We start from the raw sequence: 20,548 nt of genomic DNA, 5'->3' as shown, positions 1-20,548 counted from the left end.
TCATTGTTCTCATGTTCCTTCAACCTCAGACAAACAGAATAATGTAGCTGATTTTAGACCTACACAATGAACTATAATGGTCAATATAAGGTACCACACTCTGTTAGATATTAAGAATTTTGCCTAATCATCATCTAGAGCATGTTAGCAAGCTGACAGTAGCATTTTACTCAACGCACCACTGTGCCCGAGCTTGTCCTCACAGAATCGCTAAAATAAAGATGAGTGGATAAGTGGAACACTAATTATATAATCAACAGTGGGATTAAAAGGCATTAAATACTTCAGTTTTTTATGTACTATTCTTTATAAGTTGTATAGCTGCTTTCTGATGTTAAACATTATGTTTGACATACAATTGGATGAAGACAGGAGGTAGATCATCAGAGCGGACGGACCCTGTGACGGACTAATAAGCTTTACCTTTCACTGTCTCTGCCTTAGTGTCTGAACATTTAGTCAAAAGGCTGACTGTATATAGCTCATTACTGTCTTGTCAGCGAGTGGGGCTGCGTCACTTGCTGGGGATAAATCTGTAACGAGGATGGAATTGGGGTTGATACTGAATAGAGATGACATGTTTGGAGGAGTGGCTGGGGACTCTAGCTGCTGTATAAGAAAAGACAAATGTGAAAAATGTAGTTTCTAACTTGATCAAATCCAAAAAGTCAAGTGAAAACATTTCATCTCCTGTTTCAGAGAGTAGAAATGATAACTCATTTTTAAACATCGCAAATTGAATTTTATGAGCTGCACACATTAAAGACATTACACACTCAATTACTCGACTGGGTCATGGTGAGAAAAGAAGAAGCTTTTTATCACTTTTCCCTGGTGTGGTGGAAAGTACTGTGTAGTTATGTGAAGAGGACCCCACCCCTTCTTACTTTCTTCCAGGATGGAGGTGATTGGAGTTTATAGGTTACAGAGATGATGCCCAGATGATAGTCCACCATTAATCTGCAGTGGCTCACAGTCCAGGATTGTGCCACGACCTTCAGGTAGTGGTTAATCCTGTTAGCCCCAGGCAGCCACCGAGGCAATCCCAGCAGACCCGTGCTGGCTATTCCACTCTCTGGATCTCTACGACACCGGAATGCAGAGACACCTGTAGACACTCAGGTAAGGGAACGAATCTCACCTAATCTTTATAGGGGAAGGGAAATGAAGTAAATGTATGGACAGCTTGGGTGCTAAAATGAATGTGAGTGTTGTGGGGATCCACGTCCACTGGTCCCATCACCCGTGTCGATCTGATCGAGGCTTTGGGTGAAGTTGGAGCAGAAGCGGCTGCCAGAACCTTTTGCTTTAAAGCTTCTAAATTTGCTTTGTCAAAATCAGAGCAATTCTTTATGTAGTGATCATAAATTACATGATCACCACATAAAGAATTGTGCCTTTGGGCTGTCTTCCTCTGACTGATACGTTTTAAACATTTGTAGATGATGTGTTGTGATAACGGCGCACGTCAGGAGTCGATCAGCCTTCAGAAGTGAGGAAGACTGAAGATTAGTCGCTGGGGTGGAACCTGCACTATTTAATCCAATGCTACAAACTTGAGATTAGTCCAGGGAACAGGCCCTTCTGAGCCTTGCTGGTCAGGTGTCAGGAATCACAACAACAGCTCATAGCTTTGTGAAGAAGTGTTTTGTGTGGATTTTATACAGAAGACTCCAAGAGTAAAACATACACAACTCTGAGACTGTTCACACTTCTTTACGTCATTATTTTTATTCTAAATGTTGGAGCTGCACTGTGTCAAGAATGTATATTTAGCTCTAAATCTAATTATGATGTGACACTAAAGCATTCAATTACTGCTGTGAGCTCACCGTAACAGTTCTGGCAGGATTTCATTACATAGAGAGCAAAATAAGATAACGTAATCTTTAGGAAAGGTAACTCACATCAGGACAGTGACGACAGCTGTCCTGGTTTCCCCCCTCCTGTCTGCTGTTATTTAGCAGGACACCTTGTACGTTCAGCAGTTCCTTTCACTCTCACTGAAGAGGATTATCTCTGAAGAGGATACCCACCAGTGACAATGTGCACAATTGAGTTTAAGTCCCAGAAATTGCCAACTTGCTCGTTTTGCAAACCTCCATCTCGAACAAGTGTACTCGACCGTTATCTTCCCTGTACACGTATGGCTCATTTCTATCATCTCTTTAAACTTATTTAATCCTGTTTGTTTGATCCAGACTTGACCTGACTAGATTTAATTATAATTGAATTAAAATTTAATTTCCTTATTAATATAGGAATGTAAAAGTTTTTAAATGCACATTATGTAAAACTGAAGTCAGTAAATTTGAAGATCTACATAAAAAATACAGAGGGATTAGTGCTGAGATAAAAACAATGATGAAGCAAACGTTCTTCATCAAACCGTAATAGCTTCTGCTCAGGGCTTTCTGAGGCATGTAGGAGCCGCTTTGATGAACACATGAGGACCAAACAGTGTGTGTGTGTGTGTGTGTGTGTGTGTGTGTGTGTGTGTGTGTGTGTGTGTGTGTGTGTGTGTGTGTGTGTGTGTGTGTGTGTGTGTGTGTGTTCAACAGGATGTTTAACTGGGTGGTGAAAGTGGTCCCTCAACCCCCAGAAGGTCCTGGGACCAATGAAGCTTCGAAAACATCTCCTGCTGTAAGACAACACACACACACGCGCACACACACACACGTGCACACACACACACACGCACGCACACGCACACGCACACACACACATACACGCACACACACACACACACACAAACACATATGCATTGTAATGTCAGAGTACGTCTGTTCATTCTTTCTGTCTGTGTTTCTCTGTCTTCAGAACAACTCCAAACAGAGGGAAGGTGAGGATCACCATCAGTTTGTTGTGTAATAGTTGCTACGTTTTGGGGGTTTTTTGGTGATAAATCTTAAACTAGAGTATTTGTGTTTTTTCCACTCGTCCCCCAGTGAGGAGTCCTCCGGTGAAAAACACAGACGAGGTTTCTGAGGACAGGTGATCCTTCCTGTCTGCTAGCCTCCACATCACCCGACTAATACAGGCTCAAAACACCATTTCAGACCCAACTCATGCCCTTTAGCATTATATCTTATCTCCATACGGTGATGAGTGTGTAGATGTACTGACATCTGACCATCAGTCTTCATCTCCTCCACAGCCAGGGCCAGACGGGGGTTTTAGGGTGGTTGTCTAATGGCTTCGTCAGCGCCCTCCCTCAACCGTCTGGTTCTCCCAGACCTGTGAGCTCCAGGGTGAGTGTATAGATACAGCACAGGATTTGAGTTGACATGTCATCCTATAAGGCCATGTTATTAAATTAACTTACAGTAAAAGTCCTCATGTGGATATAACTGCAGATAATAGAGTGCAAGGACAAAAAAGTTTAAAAACTGAATGACCTCTGAATATTTTCACCTTCTTTTCCTTGTGCCAGTCGGGAGAGGATGGAGAAAGGTAGAGTATGATTAGATAAGACATAATAGCTTCTGCTGAATGCATTACTTAAAGGTTAATCTGTTCTGCTTTACTTCCCAGGTCTGGGATGATGGGTTGGGTCACTCAGGGTCTCAACAAAATGTTGCCTCAGCCTGATGACAAATACAAACAGGAAAATGACAAGAACACAGAAGAACACACTGAGGTGAGACAGAAGGACCCAAAACAGCATCTTATCAGCTACTGACACAAAATGAATGCCTGAAACATGTTGTATGTTGTGTGTATGTTGTTCCATAACAGGAACAACATACTGTAGGTTTGTAAGATCATAAGTGACATTCAACTTAAACAAATTAATTCTGTCCCGCAGGTTTATAATGCTAATCATTTGTAAGGATTAAACTTAATCCAGAGGGGCTTTAGCAAGTTAAAGCCCTCCTGTAACTTAACTGCAACTCAAATCAGTCTGTTCATGTGACGACCTTCTTATGAGGAAGCCAAAGGAACAAACACATACAGTATTACTGAAGAAGAATACATGAAGTTTGAAACAATGCAATTTCACATGCACAGTTAAGCATCACGGGTTTGTCCTCCTAATATTAAAAGTAATGTATTAGAATTTTTTTCTTATTCATAAACACCCTTTCGTCTCTTTTTTTCAACAGGTGTTTGAAGTAGCAACAATGCCAGGTATGTTTTTTGATTTTTCAAAAATACACATTTGAATTGAAGACGAAATCAATAACATCTAGTCGTGACATCTGAGATGATCTAGACTGGTCTGTCTGTCCAGACTATGATCCCCTCCCACATATACCAGTGGTGGAGATGGTGTCAGACGATGAGGGATCAGAGGCGGACAGTCTGACCAGTCAGTTCCCTCCCAAGTGAGTAAAATTCACTTATGCATTCCAGGTAATTCAATGTGAAATATAGACAAACCTAAAGGTTTCCAACAGCCGCTGACATTTGATGGATGTCTTTGTCTCAACTGTAGGGTGGTGAATTGGATAAAGCAGATGGTTCCTCAGCCGGTTATGCTGCCCCCTGGTGCCGTCATTGTAGAACCATCAGCGAAGTCCTCCCTGTCCTCCCTGGAGAAAAGTACATACACACATTCACACTCACACAAATGAAAAAAAAAAAAGTATTGCGTGTTTACCAGAAACACAAAACTTCACACCCTGGCATATATTGTTACCACACACAATTTTAACGCTTTAGGTCCTTCTTTCCCCTCCAGTTATGTCTCCACCCCCTGAGTCTCTCAGTGGAATCTCACTGGACACTGACAGCAAGAGCTCGGGGTATGTACTGATCTCTTGCTTTCCTTTTATTTAGAGTGTGCTGCTCTTGTTAAACAGGTTTTTGAATAATTTCACTTTATGACATCTGAAGATGATTTTACACACGAACAAAACAGGAACTTTATGGGTTTGGATCCAGAAGTTAAACCTTTCTGTGTGGAACTTGCGTGTCCCCATGTCTGCATTGGTTTCCACTTCTGACCATAGTCCAAAAACTTTAAATATATTTTAACTAGTAATTCTAAATTGCTCATACATGTTAATTTGAGCGTGAGCCTTTTCTCAACATGTTGAGGTATATTTTACGATTAGAGTGATCATTAGGTTATTAGAGGTTCTTCTAATGTAAAGGTTTCTATTGGCTAAATATGGACAACAGTTCATTAACAACAAAAAGCAGTAAAATGAGTAGTTTGTATCTCAAGTGTAAGTTCATACAGATATTGAGTTTGTCTTTTGACAGGGTGGTTGGCTGGTTCGTGTCAGGACTGGGCCTGAAGCTGCCTCAGCCTGTAATCCCATCCAAAGATGGTGCCGAGGTAACTTTTATACATCAGTAAAGGCTTCTTTTTTTCTTCTTTTCTGTCTTTGAGCCTTTACCATTTTCTTTCTTACTTCTAAGCACTGTATACTTCACTTTTCTTCTACTACTTTAAGAGCAATTCTACTTAAGTAGCCGCTGTTTATTTATCTACTCAATTCACTTCCTTTTCTCTCAGGGTGCTGCTGAAGTTCTGCAGAAAGGTAAGTGTTGGTTTCACTCACTTCCTGTACAGCTGTACAACTTCCTGTCTTTTCTTCCACTACCTTCTTGTAGTGAAAGACAACTCTCTCCTATTTTCTCATCAGCACCACTGTTACTTAGGCCACAGATCACAGTTCAATGAAGTGGATCTATACTGAAAAATGTTGTTCTTAAATGCATGCAGCCAGCAGAAAACATGTTTAATAATCTTTAATAACTGGAGCTGACTAATATGAAAGCCATTTTTTCATTTCTTTGGGATATGAAGGCCATTTATTTCATTGACGGACTCCTAAGGAACTGTGTGATATGTGAAAATGTTTTTTTGTTTTTTTCCTGTTGAAGGACCATCTTGTTTTTCTCCCATAGTTTTTGAAGAGCTTTTTTGGTTGGACGGTTGGAGCCTAACTCAGTTCCTCTTCTCCTTCTGTTTCAGGGGGGAAGGCGCTGCGAGCCCCTTAAACAGCAGGAGGAGACGACTGGGGGACACTCCCACACAAACAGATAGAGACAAATACAGTAGACATATTGTACCATTGGCAGAACCACAGGTGCTGTACGCTCAGTACAGAGATCAGGCAGCTGTAAAATACTACAAGAATATAGAGATATATTCTACTCACCTCACTGTAAGAATGTATTAAAACTTAAAATGTGTGCACTAATATATATATATATCAGATTGGTACTATACCTTCATAGATGATTCGATTTTTTTGTGAACTGAATCTGCACTTTTTTTTTTTGGACACAGAAACATTTAGTAAATTTATCTGAAATTTGTATGGGGTTACACACAAAAGGTTACAGATTGGATTTTTTTTCTGTTAATTTCTTGTGCTTTAACCTACAGTACTGTTCACTATATATCCAAGTTGCCATTTTCAGAACCAAGAGAGCAATAGGAGTCAAAAAAAGATGAGGTATTGGTCATTAATATGAACACAGACATTTTTTTATTTTGGAAAAAGTCTGTTTAAAATGTCAAATCTTTCTGTCCAATTCACACATATCTGGAAATAAATGGCAGCTATATTATGGGTTGTTTATGAATGGTGTAAACCTATATCTGTATTTCTACTTGATATTTAGAGTATCTATATTGCAATAATCCTTTTTTTCATGCATATGTTAATTATGCAACTATGAGTTCAGTTTGGGTCTTGATTATATAACAGTTCAGTTAGATGTAAGAGGATAACATGAGAGTATTTGATCCACTTGATCTATTGATATGTCTATTGGACTGTGATGTGTGGCCTGGGGATGTCGTTTGATGTCCATTCAGATTGTTTGATTTTACATGAAAGAATGTCTCATATTGAAAATGTTCATTCTCATGCAAATGGTAGAATGCATGATTAAATTCTGTAATGAAGGGTTAATGAAATAATAATAAAGATTTTTGGTGAACTTATATGGTGGTCTTATCAGTAACCGTCTGAAAGCACCTTAGCTCTGTCTGAATGTTTTCTGTTAATTTTATTAATTCCAACACATTAAATGTTGTGGTATGTGTCCATATACACAAGAAATGTACATCACCACCTCATCCATTTTCAACCAAATCTCTTGCCTCTTACTAACTAAATGTGTATCGTCATCCCTACATAGCTTCATGCAAACTCAAACCTGACATGGTACTAGAAGACGTGGAGTCGGACAATGACTGCCAGCAGAAATGTCATGATCAATCAAAAGCTGCAGTAAAATCCACCTCACTGGCATCAAACCCACAGCAGAAATTCTCAGAACAGATGCAGTCAAACTCTAAACAGTCCCAGAAATGCTGTGACAACAACCCCCAACCAGAACAATCGGAGAATGTGGCAAAAATGTCTCAAGAGGATGCAGAGACTCAGACGGGTCGCTGGACGCCATTCATTGAAAATATCAAGAGGGAGGCCGAAGATGTTGCTTTGGCTACCATGGAGGAGCGGTAAGAAGAAAAGTTATTACGCTTGTTCAATAGCTTCCTCTAGTATGCCAAATAATGAACAAAGAAAAAAAATTCAGGATGGTCAAAAGTATGTTTCTAATGAAAAAAGTCCCAAACTACACCCAGTTCTTATCTTATCTACAGCATTAACTTTAAAGTCTCCAATATGCCAAAATTTAATTCACCACACATCCTACCATCATTTCTCACATTAGACAGTGATATCAGTGAGTCCTGTCTTTGTTTAGTCTGCTGCAGGAGCGCTTAGAGATGGCTCGTATGGCTGAAGAGGTGGCCAGGCAGACTGCTGAGATGGCCATTAGACAGATAGCCAGTGAGGGCCAGTCCATCAAACTCTCACTGGGAAGTCAAGAACTGCTGGATGAGCCCGAGGCTGAGTATGATCTTGTGACTAATTAGACGGAGAGAAAGTGCGGTGTTTGTATTTTGGTAATGGGCACATACTTGTGAAGTGATTTAACGCTGCATGTTCATTATGACCAGGTTGGCAATGCCTCAAGAAGAGGAGAGTGGGGTGGATCACGTTGATGCCACAAAGTAAGAAAGCAAACATGAGACGTAGATAACATAATCTTTTACTGTCTCCGGCATTTTGTTTAATACATAATGAATAAATAATAAAACAGCAAGAGAGTGAGAGAGTAGTAAGCATTTCACACAATCAATACTGTGTCCCCAATCAGCACCGATTACAGCAGTAATCCCCTCTTACTCTATCAACCTCTAGGCTGTTAAAAAATAAAGAAACTCAACCAAACGTGATGAACTGTTGTACATTCTGCATTATGTATAAAAAACACAAAGCAAAAAGCCATCCAACATATATATTAGACCAGAATGTGAGTGGTGTGTTTGTAATGCAGATTATAACCAAACTGGAACACCAGTGTCTCCACTTACACTCCCAGTCGTGAACGTCACTCATTCGTCTGTTAAGTCTTCCATCCCGTGGGTTCTCGTTACGTGATCTCGCCGGGCGCTGCCTCAGCATCACACCGCGGTGCCATGGCAACCACGGATTCCCTTGGTAACACCCCCCACCCCCCCCCTTCCAATTCACGGTTCTTCGGTAACAGTGTGCACCTGCTGCTGTGATCACGGACTAATGGAATATTTTACGAGTCGTTTTATCTGTAATGTCCCGGTCGTCCCGATGCTGTTAAGCCGACGCGGAGCCGAGTTTGTGCCGCTTGTTTCTCGACGCTCCTGCGCGTTTGATCGATGAGCGCACGTGGATGCTGGTAGCTAAAGTGAGTATTTGGTGAAAACATCGTGAATTAGTGATCCATTGAGGGTTAGTAGTGTTATAAAATTAATGTTCATCCTAATCCCAACTACGTCACTGGCGTTATCCGGATGTAAACACACAGTAAGCTTCATAAGCTTCGCAGCGTCAGGTTGTCAGCTACAGGTTGTTATATACTAACAAGTTGTTACTAGGATAAATAATAACCACCCCACTGATTAACATATAGAGTAGTTAAATCAAGGTGTAACAGGAGTGTTCCTTTGTTTTTTAATGTCCCATGATGATGATTCTTCATCTTTCTCACAAATCATCAACATCTGTAGCATTTATCAACATCTATAGTATTTATCAGGTCTGAGCCATTCTGATAAATACTGTATCTTGCCACTAAATCGTGTCTTTTTAAGCGATAAAATTTTACTTCCAATTTTATCCCTTAAAAACACACGAAATGTTGGTTTTTTTATTTTTATTTTTAGGACTTTCTCAAATGACTTGAGCATTTTAAAACATAAACATGAATACCGTAAGAAAAGAGAAAGTGCCCAATAGAAAGAGAAACCTACCATAAAATAAACTTTAAATTGTTATAAAGGTATGTTTATTGAGAGTTTGGGTTAGGAAGATCCTTTTTGCAGTACAGTTTATATTTTCATAGACTAAACCATCAAAACCATCTTTAACCATCTGCTACTTACTAATCACTAATCAATCTGAATTCCTCAGAGAAAAACTATTTGTAATCTTAAATCTTGAATACTTCATGATCCAAATATGCTGGAATTCTTCAGTGAATATTCTGCTATATCTGATGATTTCCCGATTGACACTTGTATGTCCATCCCAGCTGTAGTGCTCTATTAACACAACCAACTGATGTCCAACTTACTACGTGAGATGCTCAGTAGGCTTTATAAGGAGGACCTCTGTCTGACATTTGAATAATTCATCCTCTCTCCTGCCTTGCAGCATAGATCAGGGAGTTGCTGCAGAAGAAGAGAAGGAGGAAACTGAGGAACCTACAGTTGAGAAATCAGGTTGAGATTCCTCAATTCTGCTTCTTTACTTCCTATGAGGTGATATTGGTATTGTCTCCTCAAGAAAGATTTAGCTGAAAATAGTTAATCTGAAAAGATCTACAGCCAAAATGCAAACTGTAATATTTCTCCATTTTTAAACTCGTGCATTTTCTCCATTATAGTCTATTTATGTAACATCTGAATCAACATGTAAAGGATGTTTAGTTAATAGAATATTGAACTCTTTCTAATTCTAAAATTAAATGTTTTAAATCAAATTTAGAGCTAAAGGAGGAAGCAGAGACACAGCAGGCCTCCTCTCCTCCACCTCCAAGTCCTGAACCAGTTCAGACCTCTGAGCCGGAACCAGAGCCTGAACCTGAACCTGAACCTGAACCGCAACCTGAACCTGAACCGCAACCAGAACCACAGCCAGACCTAGAACCAGAGCCACAGACCCACCAAGCCAGTTCAGAAGCAGATCCTATCACCCAGCAGCCGCAGAAAACAGAACAAAACGACCAAAGCAATAATGCTGACAAAGCTACTGAAAAGGTAACATCCGCAGGAAGAAAGCGTTTGTCTTTTTCTGTACCTCACAGATTTTATAAAGTGACGTTATACTTCTTTATGACTCATTTTCTGTTCTCGTGGGAGCCTGCCGTACATTCACATGCTTTGTTCTTTTGTAGGATGAGGAGTGTACCGGGGATGGCTGTGGAGGTGTGTACTACCAACACTTTAGACTTTGTTCCCTCCTTTCACATAACAGTTTACTGTTACAGATTGTTATACACCAGCTCCAGCTGGTATATAACTAACTGTTTTTGCGTTTTCAGTACACTAGATGTTGATGATTAACTACAGACAGACAGCTATGACTGTCCAGTTTCATTACTGTACCGTTATTTCGATTGAGTCTCTGTGCTGCCTTGTCTAGTACATGTGACCTGGTGACTACAGGTCCTGATCATAATCTTGATAAGAATTCTGACACTTCCGTTTAGACTGACTAGCTTTTTGTTTAACTGTCTTCTTGATCCATTTCCCACCTTGCTTGTATTCTGCCTGACTATAAATCTGCTTATCCATCTGTCTCCTCTGTAGCTCCAGTGAGCTGCGATTCATTTAAGAGCTGTCTGATGCGCATTCCTCACACCTCTGAGTGCCTTGGCAACATCAACGCGTATTTCAAAGAGAACGGCATCTCCCGTCCCAAAATTCCCTCCATGCCTAAGCTACCCACCCAGCTTTCTGACATTACCAAATATTTACCCTCCCTCCCCCCTGAGTTGCGGCAAGAGCTTTCCCAGATCCGACTCACGCAGGTGCCTCGAAATATTGCCCAGACTCTGACTGAGCTTTTGCCCAAAAGCTCCGAGGGCTCAGCTGGCCTCAGCTTGTCCAGTGTTTCCAAGAGCTTTTCAAACATTCCACAAAAGTTCTCCCAGGTCCCCAGCAGAACACAGCAGTATTTCCTCAACATCCGGAACCGCCTTAACAGCCTAATGCCTCAAGATGCCTAAGAAAAAACAACAACAGCAAAAACTGACACAAGACAAGAATCAGCAAGACGTTGAACTTAACCGGCTCGTCCGACCTTCCCCTCTCACGCCTCCTCACCATCCTCAGCTCAGATCCCGGTCGCCGTCTCTTTCCTCCCCCAATGGCAGCACCCTTGACTTGCCCAACGTGCCATCCTACCCTCGCCTGCCACCGATTGTCAGCCCCCCATCCAAGCAGCTCAACTCGTTGTCCCGCCAGCTGTCAGGGCTGTCTAACCCGGTGTTCTTCATTGAAGATGACTCTGTCAATTCAGCAGTGAGACCCGCAGGTGAATCAGCAGCAGTAAATGTTTAACCGTTGTTCAGTGTTTACATCAGGAAACACCCTCTACCTCTACTAGCAGCTGACTGCCTCTTTACATTATTTTATGAACTGTGTTCAGACCTGATGGAAAGCATACTGAGAGTAGGATCATGATCACATTCAGGTGGAAACACTTTGGTATTTCTCTGTTTAGATATTCTCTCATTTCACAAGTAACTCTGAAGAAACGTGATTAAATTGTGCGGTATGGCTTTTGTTTTCTCAAACAATCTTTTTAAAAGTCCTTAACAAATTGTAAACGATATATAGAAAGCATTCTAAAATACTGGCTATGAACACTAATATAATACATGACTGGTTTCCTGCTGTAGCCTTAAGGAGAAAGTGGGTGCTCTGCTTCTCTTTCACATCTGTTCTGCTTGCGTTTGCAACTGGCTTCTCCCCTTGTAGTGCTGCTCTGCGGCCCTGTTCCCCCCACAATAAAAAGATATCGGCATTTCTAATTGTCTCCATTAACTAACAAACATTTTGTGGCTTTTAAATTCACCAGAGAGCTCTAGCCTCAGCCTTCGTCCAGCTGTCAATGTAGAGGATGTCGACTCCGAACACCAGAGAGCAGGAGGGGAGGGACAAAGCAGTATCCCCAAAATCCTCACCCCCCAGGACCCGAAACTTACAACCCTCACTGTCCCTGTGACCCCCTCAGGAGGTCGCCAAAGGTGAGAAATACTTGTAGTAATTGATGTAATTTGCTTCTTGGACAGCAAATAATTTTCTGAGTTACACAATATGGAATTCTTTATTATTCTGGATAATTTGTGTATTACATATATGTATATATAGAATGAACGTTTCTGAGAGGCTAAGTGCAGGTTTTATAGTTTATTTAGTGTGTAGTTTAATATTTCTTTTTCTTTCCCTTCATGCTTTTTGTCCACAGTAAAGGAGATAAAGAGTAAGAAAACTGCATGGATCATGTGAATCATAGAGCTTTTGTTTAACAATAATTACCGTACTTACTCTCTGGTGAAGCAAAAATGCATAGATAATGTGCACATCTATGCAAAGAACTTCACAAGAGAAAAACATCACTAAGCTGTGTAATTTGTCTTTTGGCAAGTGGAGTTTTCATCCAAAATGAGATTAAATTAAACACTGAAACCTGGCGAAACACCAAACACCCAGTAGACCGTGGATTTTTGAAAAATAAATATGAATCATTCTGAAGGTCTAATTTTCATTTGTGGTTTTAAGAAATCATGAAACGCATCATTTTGGAGTGGAGCTCTTCATGTCTCCTTGTTAACCGCTATTAGAAATGTCTCTGCTGCCCTCGACTATCTGCTGTGCAGCCACATTCATTACAAGCAAGATACTGTTCTGTCTGTAAGTCCGTGTCCTGCACAAACCACATATGCTGGTTGCTGGTTATGAAATTTCTTTTCATTTGTGACCATCATTGAGCACCCAAATAAAACCAGTCTACAATGTTTGCGCAGAACACAGACAGTCTGGTGTGTGAATCGTTTTGGAGTTGTGTCAAATGTATCTTGTTTTGTGTTGTTTTGTGTTGTGTTCTTCTGTGAGATGTGAATGTAACGTTCAGCTTTGCATGGTTTTCACATTTTTGTGCTTTTTGCCATTGTATGGATATTATTATTATAAATTGCAAGTCAATAAACAGATGCATCACAATGTTGTACTTGCATCATCAGTCTGTCACCTCTTTTAAATTTTTTTGTGTTTCTTTGATATTATGCTTTTCCTGGCACACACACACACACACACACACACACACACACACACACACACACACACACACACACACACACACACACACACACACACACACACACACACTCAAACCCTGCTCCAATCATCCACAACTGTAGTGGAAGGAACCGTAGGACTGTGTGGACAGAGATGTAAGATATTCAGCTCTTATAAAATATTATGTCACCTCATCTAGTGTCCATATGATTATCCATACATCGTGATGAACATCTGACATTTCACTGATCACCATTCATTCATTCATTCATTCATTCATTCATCCGATCTGCCACTTTTTGCTCATTCGTTAAACCAACAGTTTCAGTCATCACCCATTTGCATAGCTCACTATCATAAATACATGACAGAAGAAGAAGCATGTCACCTCTTTAATTATTTCTAACAATATTTGTCATTTTTTTGGCGAAACCATTAACATAATAAATTAAATTAAATTCTATGACCTTTTGACATGACATTAATATCTTCTAACACGATCTGACAGTACATTAATGCCAGATCACAGTGGATTTTAGATTTTGATGTGACGGATGATGCTGTGTCTACTCACACAGTAGGAGGCTGCACTCTCTAAGTGAAGATGACGATGATGAAGGGAGCACCCCTGTAAGAGCCTGGCCCAGCCAGTCCAGTCTGCACAGCTCGGATGATATGTGAGTGCACACAGACACATAAATCAAATAGTAATAAAAAAAGTTTTTATGATTTTTATGTTACTGCAATCGTGTAATAATAGATGAATTTTTCCAACAATGTAAATCAGAATCATCTAATATTGCTTCTGCATTTAACCCAAGACTGAGAGAACGACCATCATCCTCCGCCAGTCAGACCAGTACAGCGGTCAATGAGCGTCTCCAGGAGCTGGTCCGGATGTTTAAAGAGAGGACGGAGAAGGCAAAGGAGAAACTCATTGATGCTGACAGCTCCGACGAAGACAGCATCATCCCCTGTGAGATATTCTGCCTTTCACCTACACACACACACACACACACACACACACACACACACACACACACACACACACACACACACACACACACACACACGCACACGCACACACACACACACACACACACGTATATGCACACACAGAGACACGGATGAACTAAAAGACATGAAGGTCCTGAGACAACCTAGGAAACCAAGGAGGTTACAGATGTTAGGACGTTGCAGCTAACAAGACTCAATTTTTCTTCTGATCTACCCTTCCTTCAGCTCCACGACCTGCTCCTGAGGCTCAGCTAGCGGATGAGGAGGAGAGGAAGGCACAAGTAGGTCCATCAGGAGGAGGAGGAGGAGGAGGGGTGGAGAGTAGTGCTGAGCAGGAGGACGAGTCTAGTTCCTGCTGCAAGGTGAAAACTCCTCGGTGGATACGAGCCTGTTTGCACTACCGCTTCCCCGACAGCATCGACCCCTTCACCAGTGAGAGCAGTTCCATTTTCTTGAATCCTTTTTACTGAAAACACTCAGAAATGAATGACAAACACCTCTTAGTTTTCCACATAATTTTGACTAAGCATCTAAATTTCACAGATTTGGGCAATTTGAGAAACAAATTTACTGAGTTGTTTAAGGTTAGACTATAAGGAAACTAAATAATCAACCTTTTTTTTCCCGCTTATTTTATTTATATCTACAAAGAACACAATGTAGTTTGTGATTCTGCTTTTCTTCTTCCTTTGTATTAAAGATTTAAGTTCTTCCTGTAGTTTGTGCTTGTTTAGTAGCCATCACTTGTTCTGTTGAAAGTAAATTCTCCCACTGTCACATTCCCTCTCTTTGTCTCATTCACAGACCTGACATATGTGCTGTGGATGTTACTGGTCTCATTGGCGTGGAACTGGAATGCCTGGTTCATCCCAGTCCGCTGGGCCTTCCCCTACCAGACGCCAGACAACATTTACTACTGGCTGCTGACCGACTACCTGTGTGACCTCATTTACATCCTGGACATCACCATCTTCCAGCCTCGACTGCAGTTTGTTCGTGGAGGCGACATAGTGGTTAGTGGCACTTTCGAAGGCCTTCACTGTACTCTGTATTAGGAGGGGATGGAGGCCACTACAACCAGTGGTGACGCTGGTTTGAAGTGTCGTTACCAACACCTAAGCAGACATATATTAAAATCTACTCACCAGGATCCTTGTTAAACCTGTAGTTGTTTTTTATTACAGTGTGACAAAAAGGATATGAGAAAGAATTACATGAACACCAAACGCTTCAAAGTAAGTAACTATTGATATAGATTTGTGGCTTTGTTTTATGTTTAATGTTAATTCATTAAGACAATGTTCTCTTGTGTTCCAGTTTGATGTAGTCAGCCTCATTCCCCTGGAGCTTTTCTACTTTAAAACTGGTATCAACCCCCTGCTACGTTTACCCAGACTGTTAAAGGTGAAGTTTATTCTTTACTTGAATTGTGTTACATTATTAGCATTTTGGCAACCGACTCACTGCACACACAAACTTCAGGCATAACGTTATTGATATGTAATAAACCTCTTCAGGTAGGTTTGTATTTATGTCTTTGTCAATGCGTTCCCAGATCAACTCCTTCTTTGAGTTCAATGAGCGTCTTGAGGCCATTCTAACCAAAGCCTACATCTACAGGTCAGCTCCAGTCTGATGCATCTTTACCATTTGTAGTCACAACTGTTCTGCACTGGATCATCTCCTCAATTTATTCTTCGTTTTTGAGATGCCAGGCTTTCACACAAATTATAAAATAACAGGTTTCAGGGGTTCAAACATGTAATCACTTTGTCTCTCAGGGTGATCCGTACCACCACCTACCTTCTTTACTGTCTGCACTGCAATGCCTGTCTCTACTACTGGGGCTCTGCCTTCAACGGGCTAGGATCGACCAAATGGGTTTACAACGGCGAGGGCAACAGGTCAGGGGGGTTAATAGACCCAAAAACCTCACTCACAACAGATCAGACCTAACAGAAACGTGAAGTGAAGGCCAATAAAGATTTCATCTTAGTCTTTGCTTGATGTCATCTATTTTACATTTCCTGCCAATCGAGTTCAGGTTATTTCTGCCCTCTCCCCTTTCTTTTCCTTTGCTCAGTTACATTCGATGTTACTACTTTGCTGTGAAGACCCTGATAACCATTGGTGGTCTACCAGACCCCACTACCCTGTTTGAGATTGTCTTTCAACTCATCAACTACTTTGTTGGAGTCTTTGCCTTCTCCATCATGATTGGACAGGTACATCTATAAAATAAATTATATCTGACATTCCAATCAGCTGTTAAATCACGAATGAATCATAAATGCCTCACAGATGCGTGATGTGGTTGGTGCAGCCACAGCGGGTCAGACTTACTACCGGACATGTATGGACAATACCATTAAATACATGTCCTCCTATCGCATTCCCAAAGACGTCCAGAACCGTGTCAAAACCTGGTACAACTACACCTGGCAATCGCAAGGCATGCTGGGTAAGGACAGGATTACATGATGTGTACATGTTCATGTGTGAGCTATACATCTATCCCTTGAGTCACAGTCTACTTCTTCCAGATGAGCAGGAGCTGCTGAATCAGCTCCCAGACAAAATGCGTCTGGACATAGCTATAGACGTCAACTACTCTATCGTCAGCAAAGTCCCGCTGTTTCAGGTAAGAAGGTCATCAAAGAGGTCGATTCATTTTTTTCAGAGACTTTAGTAACATTCGAATTGAGAACAATTCTGATATTCTGAAACCTAGAAAGAATAACGGTCCACCTGAATTTCCTACCTGAACTAAACAGCCAAGGGTTGTGCTGTCACCTTGTAGTGATTCACTTAATCCAAACCTTTCTTTTCGTGTTGCTCTTCAGGGTTGTGACAGACAGATGATCTTTGACATGTTGAAAAGCCTTCATTCAGTTGTCTACCTTCCTGGAGATTATGTGTGCAAAAAGGTACACCATATGCACAATAGATTGTGTTTTATCTTTGAAGTACAATTTGATATGCTATCAGTTTTTGCCAGTTGTCATTCCCTCACACCTTCACCTCTCATCCTTTGTCTGGTTCAGGGTGAGGTGGGTCGGGAGATGTACATCATAAAGGCAGGGGAGGTGCAGGTGGTTGGAGGACCAGATGGAAAAACAGTGTTTGTAACTCTCAGAGCAGGTTCAGTCTTTGGAGAGATCAGGTGAGGAGATTTTAAAGTTGGTGGTTCTCAAATGTTACTGTGCATTACCCAGAGTATAAAAGGACTCTTTACATGTCTAAATAAGATCAAGTGTGCATCTTTATAAAGATAAAAATGTGTTATTTTCACAGATTGAGGTTTTGATTTGTTTTCATGATACTGACATGTCAAGTTGCGGAAATCATAATTTTTAACCACAATTTCTCTTATTGGCAGCTTGCTCGCAGTAGGTGGAGGTAATAGGCGCACAGCTAATGTAATTGCCCATGGCTTTGCCAATCTCTTCATCCTGGACAAGAAAGACTTGAATGAGATCCTGATCCACTACCCAGAATCTAAGAAACTGCTCCGCAAGAAGGCCAGGTTAAAAACCACACACAAATGAGCAAATATAATTATTTTGAAACCACACAAGTACTGCTAGGCATTATTACACTCCTTTTGTATCTGTGTGTATTAGTCACATCTCTGTTGTGAATCGTAGAGATCTAACAGAAAACCCTATCTCAACCACAGGAAGATGCTCACTAAGGGAAAGAAGCCTGAACCTAAAGAAGAGGATCCACCTAAAGTCCTGGCAGCACCTGTTAGGACGGAGACCCCCAAACTGTTGAGAGCAGCTCTGGAGATGACAGAGAGATCTTCTGGACTCAAAGCAGCTCTGGCTAAAGTCAAAGATAAGACCAATAAGTCCAGCATATCATTGCAGGTAAGTTTACTCAAGACCTGAGCAAAACCAAAGAATAACATTGACACAGAGAGGGTGGATTCTCCATAATCTCCTCCTTTCCAGCCTTCCATATCCTTCTCCCTGCCTCCTCCATCTCCCACCTCGGTGAACAGAGATCTGGACTCGCCCTCGCCCGTGTCTGTCAGCTCTGCGATACTTCCCTCTGCTTCCCATTGCTGCAATAACAACAACTCTGTGACGCCTTGCTCTGCTTCACCATGCCACGGTCAAGGAAGCGAACTGCACATCAATAACCAAAGAAAAGAGAGCGTCAGTGAGGTTGAAGGGGAAGAGAGTGGGAAGAAGAACGTAAAAAAGTTGTAATAACTCTATCGTATAAGGGAATTAAGTGTGGATGACAGATGGGAAAGGAAACTTTCCCATCTGTGAAGGATAAAAAACTGCTCAGCGACTGAGAGGACATATTGTAAGTAAACATGTGAAATATTGTGAACCTTTTATCCTTATTACCCACCACCTTTAGAATTTCACATCATAGTCTACAGCTATAAAATCCATGCATACTTTAAAAAAAACTTGTATCAAGTGCGATCAGCATATTTTGTTGGATGAACAGAATTTTACTTTAAAACCACTGCTTTTGGGGGGCATTCCTGTTTTAGCCTTGTATTTATTTCTTCTTTTATATATTTTTTGCAACCTGGACAAGGTACCTGTCGAGTCTCCCATCACTTTGCACTCTTCTCTAAACCTCCACCTACTGCTTCCTTCTTTATTGAAGTCCTTGACCTTGTACCATAGATTTTCTCCCATATAACTAAGGCACTCCTAGCTTGGCTACCTACTCAAAGATTAATCACTTTTGCATCATTTACACTGAGTGCACTTGAGTAAATTCAAAGTAGATAATGATTGGTATGGGATGGCATAGTAATTATTTGTCTGTTTATAGTAATTTTTACTGATCTGAACTTCTTGTCTTTCTGAAACATTCAAAAAGGGTTTTTGCTGTTGTTGTATTCTTACTGTTTACAGTTTATTTTGTACTCTTATAAGTACAACTTGCCTTATACTTTGTCATTTACCTGTGTGTTGTGCTGATATAGCTTTCATAGCTAATGTTTGTTGGTAACAGACCCCCCTACAGCTGATGTAATTTCACATCATCTTTTCTTTAATCATATGATAAAAGTGTATATTGACAGATCATCATTCCAGATAGATTTTCAATCTTTCTTTGGGCGTCAAGCAAGTTTAATAGCAAATTCAAAAATCATCTAGCATGACATTACCTCAGTGCTGCATTTTACCTTCTAATGAATACTGTACTTTACATGTAATCTCACAGTGATCGCAATTGCAGTAACTTAAATATTTAATCATCAAAAAATTTAGTAACACTGCACAGCTAGTTTGTGTGTTTTGTGATCCTGTTTTCTTTTGTTTGGTTTGTACTTCACTGCTTTGCAGTGTCATGAAATGAATCAATGTGTATTGAAATAATGTGAAATCAACTGTGTTGTGATTGTGTGTAGAACTTGATAGTGATGTAAGACATGTACTTTTTGTATAGGATGTTTCATTATTAATGCAGCCTCAGATGATGGGCCCATAAACCAGCTAAACGTACTGCCAGACAATCTTAAGAAAGGATTTGTGTTGCTTTTTCTGTATGGATAGTGTGTGTTTGTGTGTGTGTGTGTGTGTGTGTGTGTGTGTGTGTGTGTGTGTGTGTGTGTGTGTGTGTGTGTGTGTGTGTGTGTGTGTGTGTGTGTTTAGATATGTGGATGAGTGCTTATGATAAAATATGACTTAAAGCCACTGTTACTGATGTAGCCCTGTCTTTTGTGAATTTTGTTTAAATAAATTTCTGTCATTGACATGTTCTGTCTTGAGTTTCATGTCTGATTTCAAATTAAAAAAGTGTCAAGAGTACAACAGAAACCAAGACAGCATGGATTAAATAGAAACTGATAAGGCATTTAGTTTTTTTTCCACACATTTTTTCTCCTTTAAGATGTATTTATGTACTGCTTTACCCAGACATTACTATGTAGTCATTCTACTGAGTCTGGTTCAGGTTTGTGTTTTTATTGATTAATAATTGTCATGGTCCCAGTTCCAGTTTTCCCTCCTGTTCTGTATCCTGGCTTTGCTCCCACTCAATCCACTCGTTCCAGTCACCCGTGTTGCTACAGCCGCCTGATTCCCATCCCTAATAAGTCTCATCTTTTTAGTTAAATAAATTATATCAATATGAATTTCTTCTCTGGTGTTCTGCATGTGAGTCCTTATAAAACCCCTAAGAGGTGACATATTCATATGGACTTGGGGCATTGTTAAAAGACCAAATTAC

At 40.6% G+C, this 20,548-nt stretch overlaps 1 protein-coding gene across 1 annotated transcript; it reads left to right on the top strand.

Moving 5' to 3' along the window:
- The first annotated feature begins 943 nt into the window (after positions 1–943).
- Positions 944–19,973, top strand: LOC137593695 (cyclic nucleotide-gated channel beta-1-like). Its single transcript, XM_068312632.1, has 39 exons — positions 944–1,122; positions 2,562–2,643; positions 2,821–2,842; positions 2,949–2,994; positions 3,158–3,251; positions 3,434–3,453; positions 3,535–3,640; positions 4,107–4,131; positions 4,235–4,328; positions 4,439–4,545; positions 4,685–4,748; positions 5,212–5,287; positions 5,468–5,492; positions 7,108–7,432; positions 7,681–7,830; positions 7,937–7,990; positions 9,672–9,739; positions 10,005–10,276; positions 10,414–10,444; positions 10,829–11,241; positions 11,354–11,555; positions 12,102–12,270; positions 13,414–13,476; positions 13,900–13,998; positions 14,143–14,297; positions 14,564–14,770; positions 15,143–15,351; positions 15,523–15,573; positions 15,656–15,742; positions 15,894–15,958; positions 16,120–16,242; positions 16,422–16,563; positions 16,640–16,799; positions 16,882–16,979; positions 17,182–17,265; positions 17,383–17,501; positions 17,718–17,864; positions 18,018–18,210; positions 18,295–19,973. Exons 2-39 carry the CDS (start codon positions 2,563–2,565, stop codon positions 18,553–18,555), a joined length of 4,707 nt encoding a protein of 1,568 aa, XP_068168733.1. The 5' UTR covers positions 944–1,122; position 2,562; the 3' UTR covers positions 18,556–19,973.
- Positions 19,974–20,548: the final 575 nt, after the last annotated feature.

This window comes from Antennarius striatus, chromosome 4, assembly GCF_040054535.1.
Source record: "Antennarius striatus isolate MH-2024 chromosome 4, ASM4005453v1, whole genome shotgun sequence".
NCBI lineage: Eukaryota > Metazoa > Chordata > Actinopteri > Lophiiformes > Antennariidae > Antennarius > Antennarius striatus.
This window is presented reverse-complemented; position numbering and strand designations above follow the sequence as displayed.